General features: G+C 40.9%; 1 protein-coding gene across 2 annotated transcripts in view; it reads left to right on the forward strand.

The window, feature by feature from the left end:
• Nucleotides 1-17,786, forward strand: part of KCNH8 (potassium voltage-gated channel subfamily H member 8) — a 204,710-nt gene extending 186,924 nt beyond the window's left edge. For both annotated transcript variants that reach the window (XM_077303611.1, XM_077303612.1), the window contains 3 exons: nucleotides 5,552-5,655; nucleotides 7,781-7,857; nucleotides 13,525-17,786. In XM_077303611.1, the coding sequence (XP_077159726.1) occupies nucleotides 5,552-5,655; nucleotides 7,781-7,857; nucleotides 13,525-14,211 (868 nt within the window). In that variant the 3' untranslated portion in view covers nucleotides 14,212-17,786. The remainder of the gene's footprint in view (nucleotides 1-5,551; nucleotides 5,656-7,780; nucleotides 7,858-13,524) is intronic.
• Nucleotides 17,787-18,676: the final 890 nt, after the last annotated feature.

Below are 18,676 nucleotides of genomic sequence, written 5' to 3' on the forward strand. Positions count from 1 at the left end.
TCACCTCCACTCATCACCTCACTTTAACGTGGAACCTAGAGCTTTTTTGTCCTATTTATTATATACAGATCCCTGCATGGTAAGCCACAAGGACCTGATAGGGCTTCCCAAACTCTTATGAGGAATGCATTTCAGGAGAATTTGGCTGCCATTTTCACTCCCCTGCTAATGCGGCTAACTGCAGTGTTTCCCCTAGATAATCAAAACAGTGTCCAAACTCTCGTAAAAGGCTCATAAGAGACTGGGTAACCATATAGAACATATATGGCTTATTGTGCTGTTCTTAAAGAGGACTGGAGAGAAGCCAATAATGATTAGTTGCTCCAGCTTCAACACAGAGGAAGAGGGGACAGACATAATGACAACATCAGTGCTTTGTCCAGGTAGGAGAGGGACATGCAGGTCTGGGTCCCAGATGGTAGAGTGTACAGGGATAAGATGATGGGCTGCTAGGGTGTTCCTTTGGGAACTGGTTGGTAGAGGCTGGTGACTATGTCTGGTATGAGAATGGGGTTATGCCAGTTGGGAGGTAAAGATCTCCAGGACAGAAATAGATGTATGAGATGACTCACACAAGAAGTGCCCAATAAGGGGGAGTGGGATGCAGATGAACATTGTCCTGTATTATTGGGCTCCACCCTTGGCCATCCTATACCTTTTGCCTAGTATACACATAATACTTAGCCTTGCACCTTGCCTGTGGTGGAAGACCTTCTGGCACTCGACAATTAAAAAACTGTTGTGACCTCATGACATGACAGGGGCTGTAGAATTTTCTCCCCCCCCCCCAAAGTATTTTTTAATAGCAAATCCTAGAAAGCACCCTGGTTTTCACCAGAAGATATGTTGTGTGTCAGTGTGATATTGGAGAGTCTGCACCTGCCCCTGTATAAAACTATTTGGGCGATAGCTTTTTTGACCCCAGGTTGGGAAGTTCTTAGAGATTTGGAGGTAAAGCCTGAGGAAGGCAAGGTTTGGGGTGGGCAGGAACCCCAGAGAGGTATAATGTCATAAGAGTCCACCCTCTATAGCAGCCATTTTATCCAAACAACTTATCTTTGCAGTCTGGAGAAAAGTTGTAATTCCAAGAGGTCTCCAGGCCCAACCTAGAGGTTGGCAACAATATTGAAAGATCAAGCAGGAAACTGTTCTTTACTTACATTAAATCTGTCATTCAGTTTCATTTTGACTTTTGTTATTATCCAAAAGCACATCCCCACAGGCACACTGGGTCAGTGGCAATTCCTAGAAAAATCCATTTATTTTTCATCTAAGCCCAGAACATTAAAAAGTAAAAATGAAAAAGTCTCCAAAGGTTGTTTCCAGTACTATCCCAGTGCTAGTCCACAGGGCATGTCAGAGAAATCTCCCGCGGCCTGACAACAAAGGGGTTGTGTAGTTCTGAACTTTTCTGATCAAGTTTAAGGAAGTTCCCTGGTCTGACTGAGCTAAAATTCAGAGTCAACCTAAGTTGGAACAGGGAACCCATAATCACATCCCCAGATGTGTATTTCACAGTCAAGGGTGGGTGACAAGGATTAGGGCTAAGTTAATTTTTCCCACATTTTCCCAATCAGAAATGTCCCACCCCAGGCTTCGTTAAGCTCCAGGATTTCAAAATAAAATTTCAAAATAAATATATGATGTCAGTATATCTGGAGCATGAAGGGTTAAACCAGGCTTTTTCAATCAGGATTTTATGGGTTTCTTGGTGGTCCTGGATAAGTTTCCAGAATGGCTGGGAATTTTTTTTTTTATTTGATATGCCATATATATGGTCATGTAGGCCCGCCTCCCTCCCAAAACGGTCAATAATGAGCCTGGAGGGAGTGGTAAGGAAAGGGGCTCTGAGTGGGTGTGTACACAACAATGCTTCTCATCCATATTCTGCATGATCACTCCACTTCTGAGGTTTCTTGAAGCCTAAACATGTTTCAGGGGTTTCTAAATAGTTGAGAAAGGCCAAGTTAAGTCTTGTCAACACCAGAATTTTTCTTAAAGCCCTTGGAGGAAAGATATATATGTTCTTCGCTTTTCTTTCTTTCTTTCTTTCTTTCTTTCTTTCTTTCTTTCTTTCTTTCTTTCTTTCTTTCTTTCTTTCTTTCTTTCTTTCTTTCTTTCTTTTTTTTGAGTGAGGTAAAATTCTTAGGGCCTTTTCGCACAGGGATCTTTGTTGCAAATTGTTTGCGGAATGAAAAATCGCCATTTAAAATAGTGGAATTCGTCGTTATGCATACCTGCCTTTGTAGTGGAATCAGTTGCGTTTTTTAGCGTTTCCCACAGGCTTCCGGTCTCGGCAGAAATCGCTAGAAAGGAAGCGCTATTGCCAAGCTCGTCCCGCCCCTGGCCGTCAAGCAGCCAATGGGCAGCCGTTAGCATGCTCCCAAACAGCCCCTTTCCCTTTAAGAAAGGTTTTTTAAAAAAAAAACGACCCATAGCAACGAATCTAGGTAGATTCGTTGCTACGGAGAGACCCATCCAGCTGCCTAATGTGAGCTGCCGTTTGATTGTATGATCGTTTGCACGCTGCCTCGAGTGATAAACCCCCCCCCCCTCTCACGGGCCCGATTTTCGGCTGAATTTATTTGTAAAAAATAAAGGGACTTTATTTCAGCAAACGGGCTTTTCAGTGGTTTGTGCTTAGTGACTAAAGGTGAAGGACTGAAGCCAGGGAAGCCTCTAAACAGAAATAGGCTCGCCGGTGCGTTTATCCCCGCTCGCTCGGAGAAAAAAAAATGGCGATCGCTTCGCCGGAAGTTTGGAGGAGAGAGCCAGGGGGAGGGACTTTGAAGAACCAGCAACAATGGTAATGCACAGGTCTTTAGCGCTACTGTTGCAGATTGGTTGCAGGAGTGTATCGCTATCCGGAGGGTGAATCCACTTTTCTGGATTCCCCTGAAAGCGCCACAACGAAGCGCTTTTTGCTGATTGGTTTCAGGATTGTTGCAGATTGTCTACGACGTCGTGGGTTATGGCAAATTAGTAGCGTTTCCAAATAGCAACCATTCTGCTACTTTGAAGCCGTGCGAAATGGCCCTTAATAATCCTTTTTTTGCCATGAGATGAAAGTTATTTTTTATTTGCACAGGTTTTTCATGTACACATTAATCTTCCCCTTCTCTCCACTGATAATTCTATCAATTCCAGCCTCACACAGCAGAGCAGTAAAAGGTACATTTGGTTTAAAATAGGATGATAGAATGATTCTCCCTTCCCAGTGCTTTGCTCTGAAGTTGTTCCACTGCTTCCCATTGTAAGGGCACTTATTTAAGCTTATTTAAGAAATGGTTAGAGTTGATGTTTATCCTTTTTTCTCACTCAAAAGAAGGAGAAAATTAAACCTGACAGCACAGACAAAGGCTTCTTGCACTTGTGAGGCATTCGTTTTCTTTCCCCATGAAGCTTTTCTATGAGACTGGTGGCAATTTGTAGATTAGTTTTATTTCTAGAAATAAGTATTCCAATTAACCAGGCTAATGCCTCTTCGGTGTGGATACATAAATACCACAACTGGTATTCCTTACCACTGATATTCGGTTGTCTTTCAGGAGGGCATTTGGGGTTGGAATAAAATGTGACACACCATTGTTGGGGATAAACAAGGTCAAAGCTTTATTATCTCCCCATGGGAGGGTTGGTGCAGCATGGGAGAGGGAGCCTGATTTAGCAGTCAGCAGACTGCACCAATACCCCACAGAGTCCAGAGGTGCCCTGGGAATCTTCACCATTCCCCGCTGAGAGAGCAGATACCCTGGCATACTGGAGTCCACTGCTAAGGAAAGCAACCTATGTGAGGGAGCAAACTGGGCATGAACCTCAGTTGGCTGCCCAGACCACCTGGCAAAATGAGCCCCTGGCCTCCCACACCGGGTCAGCCATGATCATTTACATGCCGCCTCTTATGTAGGCCCTGAATCCCAGGGAGTCCAATGGCACACCGGGCTCCCTGCCAACAGGATCCATCCCATGCCCTCATCTGTGATGAAATATTATCCATGAAACATACACCTCAAACACAGCTACAAGGCTGTTTCAACACCAACATAGGGTAGGTGGGAGCGAAGCTTCTCCGTGGTATGCTGGGGCAAAGAGAGCGGAACCTGCATACATGGCACCTTTATAGGCACCATGGGTCCCACCTGCCCCCATGGATGCTGCATGTGCCATGTGTATGCAGTGCGCTTCGTGAAAGCACTGTTGAAGTGGTCACATCAACCTCCAGCCAGCCCTCAGCAGTGGCTGCCATAGGTTTTTGCCATGCTTTGTCATTAAAAAGCTCCTAAACCTTTTAGCATGTCTCTTTCATGTGTCATAAGTACTGTCATTGCAAGTATTGTCACAGTCTTTTTATGTTTAAGAATTATTACTCTGTAATAATTAAACTATGAAGAAACTCATTAGGAAATGAATATTATCTAGAGGCTTCTAGGCACTTGCAGCGATGCTTTTGTTGGGGCCCACTGAGGAAGCATTCACAAGCGAAACGCAGGAATCACCGGTTCCTCGTTTGGAGTTGGAATTTCCAGTGGCATTCCTGCAGCTTCTTCATGTTTTTGTGGTATTACTATGTTTTGTTTGTGCTTTCAAAGCATTGGATAAAGCTTTTTTCTATATTGTATGAATTCTTATTTACTTGTGTTGTCTTTACACAGTGGATCTTTTTTTCTTTTGTACATATGCAATGCACTGTGTATCCCATTTCGTATTTTGGGGGCAAGGGGGGGATGACATAAGGGAGGAGCGCTGCAGGCTTCAGCCTCTGTTAGGGCTCCCCCAGCCACCCCCAGTGTGAGGCATGGTAGCTCAGCATGCACCCAGCCTCTTAAGGAGGCAGGCCCCCAAGCTGGCAGAGCCTGACACACGTGTGGGCTCTGCCCCAAAGGATCTGCCCACCCAACATAACCAGCGATGATGAAAAAGATAACAGCAAAAACAGAACATAAGGGGTGGAAGGGTGGGAAGTGCCATTGGTAGATGCAGAGGAGTGAAGAGGGAGGCCCCCTCACTCCCCTCCTTATATGGATGGATGAAGGAGACCCACCCCCACCCTGCACATCATTCACCACTTGTGATGCTGGGAGCTGTGGCCACAAGGCCCGGGAATCTGCCAGGCCCCAGCAGAGCAAAATCCACACGCTCCATTCTACATTAGGCCTGGAGGCCCCCGCTGCTGCAATCAGCATTTGCGAGGTAAGGGCAGCGGCTGCATTTGTCAGAAACCTTAAGTTTACAGTTCAAGTTAATTTTATAAATTTTAGAGTTGCCTAAGAATGCGGTATGTATGAAGTGTCTTTTTATATGAATATCCCAGGATTATGTACCTTTTAAAACAGGATAGCTAAGTTTGAGTCCAGTGGCATTTTTAAGATCAGTGAAGCTTTTTTCCAAAGCATAAGCTTTCATGTGCATGCACACTTCTTCAGATGCATGCACACAAAAGCTCATATCTTGAATAAACCTTTGTGAGCCTTAAAAGTATCACTGGATTCAATCTTTGTTCTGCTGCTTTTGACCAACACGGCTACCCACCTGAATCTATCTTTTAAAACAGGGTTGTGGATGGAACGGAAGACGGAAATAATGAGGGAAGCCAGACGTTTGACTTCAGCTCTGAACAACTCCGACAGGATTCCAGAGCATCTCCTACCATCGGGGGTTAGTGCTATATTTAGCCATCTTACAAATGATTCATAATGCACCTTTTGGAGAAGGCTGCCTTTTGTGCATCACATACTGAGCGAGAAAGCCTTAGATATGACTGGATTGACACTTCTAACGTCACTGGGGTCCTCAAGGAAGATACAGGAAAGAGTGAGAAAAAAGAAATGCAGAATGGTTGCTACCAAGTTCGGAAGGGGAGGGGGTGTTTCTCAGCCATCAGGCAAAGAAACCACATGGCTATGTCTGCTTTTCTATCAGGGTATACTGTGTGCAACAATAAGAAGCAGCATGTCTTGTTAAAGTGAAGCACAGCTCACTGTAATGATAGTGAAAAGAGAATCAGGCACCAAGGAGTTCAGTTAAGGCTCAGTGTTGTGGCCAAGCCCACAGGTAGATCTGTAGAGAGGTTGTGAACCAAAGGTGTACGAAGACAGAGAAAACATGAAGGCATTGGCGAAGTATTTTCAATCTTTTAAACCTAACAGTGGGTTCATAATATAAAACACCGTCGTTTAAACAGTCAAATGTTTTAATTAAATGAAATAAATTAATTTACAAGTCAATGCAGGGGGATGTTATTGTTCCTGCAATTTAAAAAATAATTAATAATTACCTTAGGAGTTGTTTTTAGATGGGCATTTTATACACACACAGCCCAAGGATTAGGCTCTCATTGAGTACTGGACTCTCCTTGCCAAGTTGCTACCAAACTCACACCCCACTTCTGATTTTGATAAAGTCACCTATCTGTTATCAGATGTCAACCCCTATATTTCATATAGGGTGGCACTTTTCGCTCTGGCCGCCAGGAAGATTCAAGTCAAAGCTTTTTTACAGGTGTCCCCACCTTGATACACTGTGTTTTGTTTTGTTTTTAATTGTAACTCAGTAGCCCTTGTCTACAATTTATGTACACAATATTGGAGAAATATTGTTTTATTCCTATTTGTACCATATTGTTTTTCATTATGTTTTGTAATGGCCTTTGGCTATACACAATACATGCTATCATATCATATCGAGTACTGGACTCCTGCTGAGTAATAAATGTTAAGTGATTTCTCAAGGGATTTAAAAAAAAATCCAATTGCTTTTGCCACAGACAGCCTTGTACAGAGATCATTATACAGAAAAACCAGAAGGAACCTAATGAGATTTTACAGTCAACCTTACCTAAAATATACATAGAACCCTGCTTCTAAAGCAGGGAATGCAAAGTTTAATGAGGGGACCTTTGTGCCCAGCAGTGTCATTCTAAGTCTTTTATCATGCTATTTTTCAGCTTTTTAATTATGTCCTGATTCCTTGGGGATAGGGTGACAGGGATCTCCTGCGTACAAGTTCTGACCCTCCCCCACCCACACCCCCACCCCACCACTGATCAGATGGCTGGTGGGAGGGCCTTGCAATAGAAAACTGAGGCATTGCATAGAAATTGATGTCATCACACCAGTGACTTCCAGGCAGTGCTCTGGTATTTGGGCAAAAACTCTATGTTAGAAGCTGGTTTTACCATAGAGTTTTTGTCCAAATACCAGAGCATTGTCCAGAAGTCACTGGCATGACAACAGTTGTGAATCTTAATGAGTGTGCTTTTGTAGGAATAGGTGGTATATACATTAAATTGAAATTTTTTAAAAAGATGATGTCACTTCCTGTGCAATTCCAACAACATGGCCTAGGCCTTTCTTTTTTCCCTGATAAGTCCCATCCCTCAATTCATTACCAGTTGCCAGGACAAACCTGGCAACCCTACCTGGGAAAATCATAGCCCTGCTCATTAAAGGGCAGGTTCATATGTATGTGTGGCTGCTGCAATGCACATCACAAATGCCCGGTACACAACGCTGCTTGCAAATCTTATCTGTCTCACAGCCAGTAAAATTTTCCCATTGCTATGAAGTAGTATGAGATGAAAATGTATCACCATGTGATGGAGTAGCAAAATGTTGACCAACGTGTTGATTTATCAGTAGGTGTATCATTTATTGTTTGCTGGGTCAATGTAGTCTTATTTCCTCTCTGTTAAGATGCCAGTTTTTGCATAGATTAGCAACCACGACAATAACAACCCAAGATGCAAATCCCATTCACTTGCCACTATGTATTATCATTACAGAGACGGAAGTTGGTGCTGCTGTATTAGTTATCAAAGCAGAAGAAACAAAGCAACAGATCAACAGACTTAATAATGAGGTATGGAGTGTTTATTTTTCAAGGATTTCGAACTGCATAGGTCAATAAAAATGTAAGAAATGAGCCAGGTTATGGAGGTGAAATGCGAAAAATTAAATTAATGCCAACATTTGGTAAGTCTTTTGATTTAGAATGTAAGTCTTTTGATTTAGAATATGCCTTTATTGTTTCCTACAACACTGGTCCAATCATGCTTTTATTGGCTAAAGGAAACCCTTTCAAATAAGTAGGATCTGATGACCTATTGAAAACCAAGAATGGACAGATGATTTAGGACTAAGACTGAAATATTGTGCACTCTTCCATGGGAATAAATCTCACTGAACAGAGTAGGATTTGTTTCCAAGTAAGAATGTGTAAAATAGATACGATATTAAATGAGATCAAATAGGAAAAGTTCTATGAAGCTTGATTTTTTTTTTGCATTTTCATTATTATCTTCAACCAACATACAAATACTCAAACAAATATTTATAAAAAAATAAAAGACTTACATAAAAATATTTCATTTCTATTAACATTTAAATTATATATAGCTAAATACAATAAAATTACACATCTTTAATTGCAGTTGTATGAGCCAGCTTGGTGTAGTGGTTAAGAGCAATGGCTTCTAATCTGAAGAGCTGGGTTTGATTCCCTGCTCCTCTACATACAACCTGCTGGGTGCCCTTGGACTAGTCACAGTCTTGTTATAGCTGTTCTCACAGGGCTCTCTTAGTCTCACATACCTCACAGGATGTGGAGAGAGGAAGGGATGGCGATTGTAAGCTGCTTTGAGACTGCTTTGTGTAGTAAAAAGCAGAGTATCAAAACTAGCTTTTTTCCTTTCTAAATAAAATACCATCCAACTTTTATTCAAGTTTTGTATAATTTTTCCTTGCTGTAGCACAATTAATTTTATAATTTTAATACATCTGTAAATATCTGCCATTACCTTTTAGTTGGTAATGTTTTAATTTTCTAATGATTCTCATGCTAACATGTATATTTTCTATCAAATAATGTCAGAACTATCCCCAAAGATTCTGATATTTTTCAGATAGAAACCATAGGTTTTATATATCATATATTCCAAAAATAAGTTTGCCATTCCTTAGGTCCACCAGATATGGATGAAATCTCTTTGGTTTTATTTTGTTTTCTTTGATTTTATTTTTAAGCAATTTTTGAATAATTCTTGATATAATCAGGCTGGAAATGAGCTTTATTGTTTTATTATAGGTATCACCTGTCCATCTGTAGGAAGGGGTGCTCTATTTCTTCATTAGCAGAATCAGTCAGTTGTGTAGACTCCCAATGTCAGATATTTTACCATATCTTTACTATAACATTAATATAAAAAGATGTTGAGAATAAACATGACTCATATATTAGCTACAGCCATCAACCTTGCACATGTTTTTTGGCTATAATTGGTAAAAGTGTATGTTACCTAAATTTCTTACTTTTATTTCCAAATGGCTCCGTAACAGTACGGCTTTCTTAGCAGCCAAATGAAAGAACTGAATGATTGGGTTACTCTGTGTGTCTCTTCTCTAAAGTGAATTGGCTGCAGTGGCAATTCAAAAAGCAGCAGATATAGAAACTGCTTACAGTCAGCATGGCATAAAAGCATGACTGACCAATCCACTGAATATGTTATAAGATGGGTAATGAACTGCCTACAAAAATTATGAAGATATAACATCTCATCAATCAAAATGAAAGGATATTGGTGCAGCAGTGAAGTTTGTAATGTGACTTGAGGAGCATTAAGGATTAATACTTGGGCTGGAATTGTTAATGTTTTATTTGAAGTTCAATGAACTGGAAGACGGATAATATATAAAAGTAGGTGAAAAGCAAATGGAAGAGCACTGAAGCAGTGGTGAAAGTGAAATAGAATTTGAGATATTTTAGGAAGGGTACAGCCAAAGAAAAACAGATTTTTGCCTTTACCTCTGCATGCTACTCTGGAGATTCTGTCAAATTTCAGAAACATTTAAGAAGACATGGAGGGTACGAACCTAGAGTCCTAGCACCAGCCCAATTGCAATCTGGGAGATTCCAGAAAAATGGGGGAGTCACTGAGAAAAGTAGCATTTTGGAGGATCAGAAGGAGCTTGGCAGGGATATGATGCCCTAGGGTGCCATCCGAAACTGATTAATAAGCCTACTGGGTCCACTGTTCATCTCCAATAAACACACTCTTTGGCTGTTTATGCCCCAGTCTGCATTTCTTACATGCAGTGCTTTTGCAGTAGAGAACCCCAAGCCTGTGTACACTGTTTGATTCCCTTTATCTGTCTGTGACATCAGCAAATGCTGAATTTGTGGTAAAGGGCAAGTTAAGCTTTACAAGTCACAATAGTTAATTGGTGACTGCTTTGTATTTAGAGAATGAAATCCTTCATACTCATCCTTTTCTCTGTCTAATTGGCAAATGTATCCTTTGAAAAACTGACGTGTAGTCACATCTAGGGATTACTTCCACCAATGTCATTTTGATGAACTACACGAGTAATTCTACAGTCACGGTTGCAGTAATCTCTCCTAAAATAAATTGAATAGCTGCTCCTGGAAGCAAACCAAAGCTCTTGTTTAACTTGGTACCTTCATTTTGTTTTCTGCTAGCAAGCTTCAGTTGACCAGGAAGTTTGACTACTGGCTTTCACAAACATAGTTCAGTCATTTCAATGCACTTGGAGTAGTATTGTTTTTGTGGAGGTATATAAGTGGGCTGGAGACCACAGATAAAGTCAATCAACTGTTCTCTTCTAATACACATATATATTTTATATATACTAACCATACAGTACAGTGGAATTGCCTTTCTTGCAGATTCTTACACAGCCTTATGGAGTTCTATGGCCAACTATTCTACTATTTCATTGTAGAAATATTTCATCTAAAAGTTCTGCCATTTGTTTAAATAGACAATGAAATAACTCACAAATCATATAAATTAGTCATCAATGAATTCTAAGTTTCAATAAAATCCTAGCCTTCTGTATTGTTCTGCATAACACCTGATGGAGCTAATGACTGCTGTTCTGTTTGAATCAGCAGCATCTTTGCACATGTGCAGTTTTTGGAAAAAAAACATTGCAAACCAGTTCAGTGGGAATCCATGGCTGTTCAACATGAACTAAACAGACCAAGTCATTGACTTGCATTTAACTGCCACTTTCAAATATTGTATGTTCGACATCTGAACCATTTGTAGCAAATTTCATGGTATCCCTAATCTCTGCAACATTGTATCAATATTATGCAGTTATTTTGAACAATTTCCCATTTTGGTTTTATTTGCGTGACTCACACTGTGGATTCTCTGGTTTGATGCCATTTTCTGTATCACACTGAATTTTTCTCATAAAGTGTAGGATGTATATTGTGTGTATAAATCTTATAAATCTTATGTAAATTGCCTATACAAATGATAACACATACATAACGCATACATAATACATCAGCAACAAAAAATCTACAAACCAACAACAAAAGTGGAGATCTGAAAGAACTGACAAACAATATAAACAAATAGAGTAGGTAACATTCACTTATCCCTGCCTTTGTAATCCAGTATCAATGCAGTCTTGTTGACAGGCCTTCTGAAGACTTAGGTTCCATTCAAACTATTGTGCTCTTTTCCCCTATTAAAAGGCTGTTCACTCTGTTATATAATTCTAAGAGGGAACACTGTTAATTTCTGATGACTTCCTAAACATGAAAACACTGCTCCACTTATGTCAATATTGAACAGAAAATGTGCATCCATTCAAAGGCCTCTGTCTGATAGTTGTCACCACTCAGATTAAGTTTTCACAATCTTTTTTGACAGGACATTTAAAAATATGTTTTATGCTCTCACTAGCAGTTAAGCTATATAATGGGCTCTAGGCCACCCATGCTCCCTCTCAATACTAACAGCTGATCATGACAGCCAGGGACCTGTCATGATCAGCTGTACAAACGAGGGCCTGGTCCCTTTAAATACTCCTCATCAGTCTGCCAAGGCAGGCAGGGAACCCCCACATTACAGCTGATCATGACAGCCCATGGAGCTGTCATGATCAGTTGCAATGTAGGGGGAGGGGATGCTCCCCGCATGACTGTCATAATCAATTGCAACACGGTGGACAGTCCTTTTAAGCACTCCTGGTCTTGGCAGGAAACATTTAAAAGCAGCCAGATTACCCCCCCCCTCTGCATTAGTGCTGATTATGCCAGCCCTGTGATCGTTGGCAGCATTACTATGGAGTTCAGTAAAGTTCCTTGGTGTTGTACCTTTTTTCACACTGCTTTGCTAGGGGAGCATAAGATAGCTATTTATTATGCTTGAGTAGCAGTAGTGTCAGCAACATGCCAGAGCCTGGGATTTAGGACTGAGCTGCCCATCCCTCCTGAGACAACATCTTAATGGCTCCTCTGCATCCTCCTGGCCAGATCTTTCACTGAGCTGTGGAACTCCTGGCTATCACTAAGGGGGAGCCTTCCACACAGCTCCGCGGTCTCTCTTCTTCAAATACTTCTGGTATACATTCTGTTTAACTATGTCAGCTGGGAAAACTTTGATATCTGTCATATCTGATGATTTCCCCCCTTTCTTGTGACTCTTTAGACTCTCTGAAGGAATGAAACAAACAGCATCCGCTTATCTGTATTCCCAGAAGTTACCATTATCCTAACAAATTAAATGAATGTCTTTTATTGTTCTGTTATTGTTATTTGCAAGTTAATGAGCATCTCTAGGGATTGCTTTCAAAGTGTATGCCAAGTAAATAAATGTTGGGCTTGGTTTCCTGGAATCCACTGGCTTCTGCCCTTAAAAGAACTGTTACTGTGGTTGTTTAAGGCCGATTCCACACGGGTGGAAAAGGCCAGGAGGGCGCTCAAGTGGAAGCAGGGCTAATCCCCACTTCCACATTAAGTCACCACCAGGCCTGGCCCCTTCCAGGCCTGGTGCGCATTAGGCTGCCATTGCCCCACTTTAAGGGAACAAAGATATTTTCTGCATTCATTTAAGCACTCTGGGAGCCAGTGAGGCTTAGTACAGTGGAGGCCCACATGGGCAAGGCCTATCCTACAGAGGCCCGGAGGGGACTAAAAATGCCCCACTTGGCTCGGTGGCACTTTATAACACTGCAAGGCTGAATGGGGCATTTTTTGTGCAGGAAGATACAACCCCCCACTGCAACCCCCCACTTGCTGTCCCCCACCCAGCAGAACCTACATTGCCCATGGAGATACATTTCAGCAATGGACCAGGTCCACCACGAAAATGTGTCCCCTGTGGGGATGCAGAAAGTGGCGGACCAACTCCACTGCTGAAACGTGTCCCCGTGGAGACACAAGAAGTGGCAGAGCATGCTGCTCCAGCGCAGTGCACCAGTGGCACCCCGAAGTGCCACCACTGCTGCAAAATCACCATTAGTGATTAAAAGCAAAGTGAATGCTTTGTTGCACTTCCATTGCACACAGTCACCAAGCCACAAATCTCACAAATATATTCAGGACACCAAATTCACATTTACCAACAAAAAAGAATAGCACGGTGAAAGTTACAAATTGGAACAGTTGACCAGGAAAAGGGAGATGATATGTTATGAAATAGAAGCCTTGATATTCTTTTGTATATGCATTGTGTTAACTGTTTTTGTTTTTACAATCTGGCTATTCTAGGTCACTGCTTTGACACAAGAGGTCTCTCAATTAAGTAAGGACATGAAGAATGTGCTACATCTACTGGAAAACCTATTAAGGGCACAGAAGTCCCCAGAATTCTGTGCAGTACATAGCACAGCCATCAGTCCCGGTAGGGAAAGTTTACAAAGTAGAAAGACTTGGACTACATATCAATCAAATGTTTCTTGCACCAAAGCACAACTCTGCCATTCCAACACAATAGCTGGGTTCTGGAAAATGGATTCATCTTCTGCAGCTAGTAGCCCACAAAGAACTGAATCCCACATTCAAAATTCAACAGATGGCGAATTTTATTACACTTCAGGCCTTGACTATTCTCCCTCTAACTACCATGTCATCCCAAAAGATCATTTGCAGTTTGTCAGTTGCACTTCTCCACATTCGGACAACACGTTGACTCCTCTCCAGTCTATTTCAGCCACTCTCTCATCCTCCGCTTGCACTTCATCAGAGACATCCTTACACCTGGTGTTGCCCAGCAGATCTGAGGAAGGTAGCTTTAGTCAGGGAGCGGTCAGTTCACTAAGCCTTGAGAACCTGCCAGGATCTTGGGACCTGGAAGGAACCACAGGAGCAGCATCGGCCCAGACCTTAGAAGATTTGCCTCAAGACGTTAAGGCGAGCACAATGGATGTTAAAGATTGCAAAGCCATAAATGTATAACAAAAACTAGTATGTGGCATCGTCAAGCATGCACCACACCTGCCAGCTGTAAACTTACTCCATTATTGCATGACATTTTGCCTTTTTCGCTGATGCTCATGGAAATGTTGCAGATGTGAAAATTTACACCCATTCTAGTTCAGCAGATAGGGAAAGGTTCCCTGGATTTACAAAGCACATTGCAAAAAGCATTTTAGAGAAAGATGTATCTTAATTGGGCTGCACGGCAGACTTTTGTGATTCTTTGCAGCTCCTGAGGGACAAAGTAGCGGGACACCCAGGACAAAGGAGCTTTGGCAAAAAAAAAGGCCTTGTGGTGTGGAGCAAAGGGTATTTCCCTCCCTTTTGTGCTTGGTGGTTGTTTCCAAACAATATCCATGGCACTGTTAGCTTCAAGTCATCGGGGCTCCTGCTGGTGTTTATGTCTATGCTGTGAAGGCAAAGGGACAATTACCGTTGCATGTCATCTCCTTGACAATCAACCAAACAAAGCTGGTAGAGAGTGGTTAATTGTTGCACGTTCTTTATTATGTAAATCAAATCTCTTTATCAAAAAAGGCTATTTTTATATACTTGGTAAGAAATATGTATTTAAAATATTTATAAAAGAAACTACTAAGGATTTTGTTTTCCTTTTGGTCACAACGCTTGCAATTTTCAAAAGAAATGCACTACTGTGTCTACACTATTACACATTAGATCTAAACTACCCTTAGCTCCAGACAGATCCTCCCTGCTTATTTCAGCATGCATTTTGCAGTGAATTTATCCACGCCATGGAATATAAATAAAGAGTAAGGGTTTATACAAGAATTAAAGCCAATGGTAAGGTAGATAATCCTATATACTAACGGTTGACCTGTACTAATGGCTGCCAGTGTCCTTGTTTGTGCTTTTGCACAACATTAGAACTTTAAAAAATAAAGTCAAGTAATCCTTTCAGAGTAAGCCCTAGCATTCAGCTAAGACATAGCCCAAATGTGGAACTTGGTAAAATAAACTTAGAATGACATGCAAATATTTTCAGAATCAAAGCTAATACTCAAAGTTGTTTATGCCAGTAAAAAGAAAAGAATAATCATTTAATAGTAAGTGGATAGCTAACAAATGGCTTGCACTTGTGTGTGTGTGTATATATATATATATATATAAAGAGAACAATAGGAATAATGCAAATAGTATAAACAATACATCCCAATAGTTATGGCACTGCAATTTATGAATATTTATTGTTGGCATACAGACCAACTACTTTGCACAGGGATATATCTGAGCATTTTATAATATGTAAGCTCTTTCTCATCAGAATAATTCTCTTAATGCAACCCCTTTATTTAACAACAGAAATAACCACCTGAAAATTATGTGAAGTAGTCAGGGACTGCCTGTTACAATGCTAGTCAAGGTTGACATGTTACTGATAAAGGGACCTTAACAACAGCACAGGAAGTAGGGTTGGATCAAGGCCAAAGCCGAAGGCTGAGATGTATTAACTTAAATTGCTATCTTGTGTTTGATGTGCATCCTTCCACACTTCAGAAATTCACTTTCTTTCTAAAGGCTGAGTGTTTTGTTTTCAGATTGTATGCCTTCCTTACTTGAATACTGCTCTTACAGAATGCTTTGTGTACCCGTCTACAATAAATTTAGAATTAAATGCTGCAATTATTTAACAACAAAATATACATGGAAATGCTTTCATGAAAGGGAATGTAGACTGATGATCTTACTGTGGGTGTCCTCAGTCACTCAACCCCAATGAGTTTTGTCCAATTTGGATGGAAAACCATGAAAGAAGGAGGTCTTCTAATGAAACTGGCAGAAAATCATAATGAAATGAAAGTATGAAAACAAAACAATAATGAGACAAAGCCATACTAAGCAACCCCAAAACAAATCTAGCATGCTCCATCTTACATCAGCTATATATGACTTGACCCTGTACACCAATAGGTCATACTCTACTTTCCAAAGGCACCTTTTCTTCTTCATCCATCTGCTGTTCTTGCTACTGTTCCTCCTTCTAAATATTTCCCTACAGGACAGAAGAGGAAGTAACAGGAGCATAGAGAATAAGAAATACAAGGAACACCAAAATGCAGAGCATTCAAATTAAGCTCCACCACAGATTGCAGAAGGGGTATTTAAGTTTTTCTGCTTTTAAATAGGTGTGGTGAATAACAGGTATTTTATTTGGGGCACTAATAAAGCATATATAAGGAACACTTTCCAGTTATTTTTTAAAATGTGAACTGTTATGCATGAAGTGAAAAAGACCTTTATGTAATGGTCAACTGCTGTATATTTGGGTCTAGAGCAATATACATGACACAAGAAATACAATGGAGCAGATGAAGCTAAGGTAACCTATTGCAAACTTCTATCCAATTTGACATGTAAAGCTATGAATCCAGTTATGAATAACATATGTTCAGTCATGTTGGGTGTTACATGATGGAATACATCGCTTGTATGGGTTTTAAGTTTCTGATTCATCTTGGAAAGACAGTACCAAGTGATTACATAAGAATTAGGCCATCAGCTCCATCCATATGGTTGTGATATTCATGTGTATTCCATAACATGGAATAGCATTACAAGAAAGTAACTTTTGTATCATTTATTGTGTGAGAAGGGGGCATTGGATAGCAGAGAAAGTCTAGTTACAGAGAAGGATCAAAGAAAATAATTGAGAGGGCAATCTGGCCAGCCTTTCACAACCGTTATAACACTGAGAAATCTCTGAAACATTATTCAGGCTTCAATGAACCCCAGAAGTGGCATGAGTGTACAGAATATGGTTGGGAAGCATAGCTGTATACATGCCTACCGGGAGCCCCTCCCCATACCTGCAGGCCCATCATTGGCCATTGTGTGTGGAGAGGGGGGATTCAACATTACCATTTTTGGTCATACTACCCAATAAATATTTAACAAATTTTTCAAATATATTTTAAAAATCATTAACTCTCTCCCACTTGGAAAACCCTTCTAGAGCTGTCAGGAAACTCCAGAGCTTCACGAAACCCTGGTTGAGAAAGCATGGTATAGACAAAAGGTCTCAGGAAAGTGGCTTAGATTGCCACCTTAGTACAGGAGAAATGCTGCAAAGCTATGGAAATGAATGTATAGTGAAGCAAGTTCTCAGCTGAGAAGCAAATTACATATTCCCAGGTGGGAAGGCATGTTGACCTGAAGCCATAGAACAAAATTCATGAATCAAATTGTGTTGGTCTTGTGTCATTGGACTCAGACTGTTCATATTCCCATGGTTATGGGTGATGTAGGAAAACACTATCACCACCAGCAATGGTGATCTTAGGAACTGGGTTATTTTGCAGTGTCAGAACATTTAACGGTATCAGAATTGTAGCAAAGCACCACTTCTTGTCAGCTGAGTAGTTGCAATGGCAATAAGATGGCTATATGGACAGAATGATTGTAAGGGCATCTCATGCTGTCTTTTTGAGAGCTCTCCTAAACAGCTGTCCACTATATTCGTATCTCCTGCCTAGTTAGCTGTCTTCCCTGCCCTCATCCCAAACTGGGTAATTTGTCATAATATTTTTTTTTGCACTGAGCATTATAAAAATAAAATCATTTTAATATTGTTATTCTTCCGTATCTAGTTTTTCTTACACTTCCTTTTCTACCGTTCTTCCTCCAGGGTGTGCCTTCCTCCAGCCCATTTCCAAGTGGTGGTTATTACTTTGTTTCTGATGCCTTTCCTCCCTGCCCCCCCCCCCAGTATTAGTTCATTCCCTGTTTCTCATTATACACTAATCCTTAGCTTTGTGCCTTCTCCATCTTTCTGAAAAAAATGTGCTCTGAACTAGTTTCTCTGTCCCAGCCCACCCACCCCTTTTTGATATTGCTTCTGATGTTTCCTGTTAAAGAATCTCAAGTAAAACTATTGGAAAAGGTTCTGTTACTCTGGAGAGCGGCTGCCAGTCAGAATACATGGCTTGAGACACCACTGGTCTAACTTGGTATATAGCACCTTCATGTGTTTATATATGTTCATATGCTTATGCCTATATATGTTTAGACTTGGAGAACCCATACCTGAGAACAAATTGGTTGAGGCTTATGAAGTTACAAGGAGGAACCCACCAAACAATTCAGCAGAAAAAAATAGTTGAGGACAAAAGGAAAAGAGAAACTTCCATGCACAAAGCTCTGTCCCTTGCTCCAATCCCAATGGATGGAACAGAGGGAAGGAAGAATTATCACCTTTCCCTGCTCCAACCCTTGAGGAAGAGTGACTGAAGAAGCAATAAAGGAGGACTGAAGAAGTAGCTGAGAGAAGAGCTTAGCGTAGTTGAGGCAAAACTGGCCTTTCTCATTTGCAGTGCAATCCAAAGTGGAGTGGTACCCATCTAAGTGCACAAAAGTCAGTAGATTTAGAAGGATGGAATCCTGTTTAGGATCGCATTGTTGGCTGCTTCAGCTATTTGGCAGGGCT

The sequence above is a fragment of the Paroedura picta genome, chromosome 11, assembly GCF_049243985.1.
Source record: "Paroedura picta isolate Pp20150507F chromosome 11, Ppicta_v3.0, whole genome shotgun sequence".
NCBI classification, from domain to species: Eukaryota; Metazoa; Chordata; class Lepidosauria; order Squamata; family Gekkonidae; genus Paroedura; species Paroedura picta.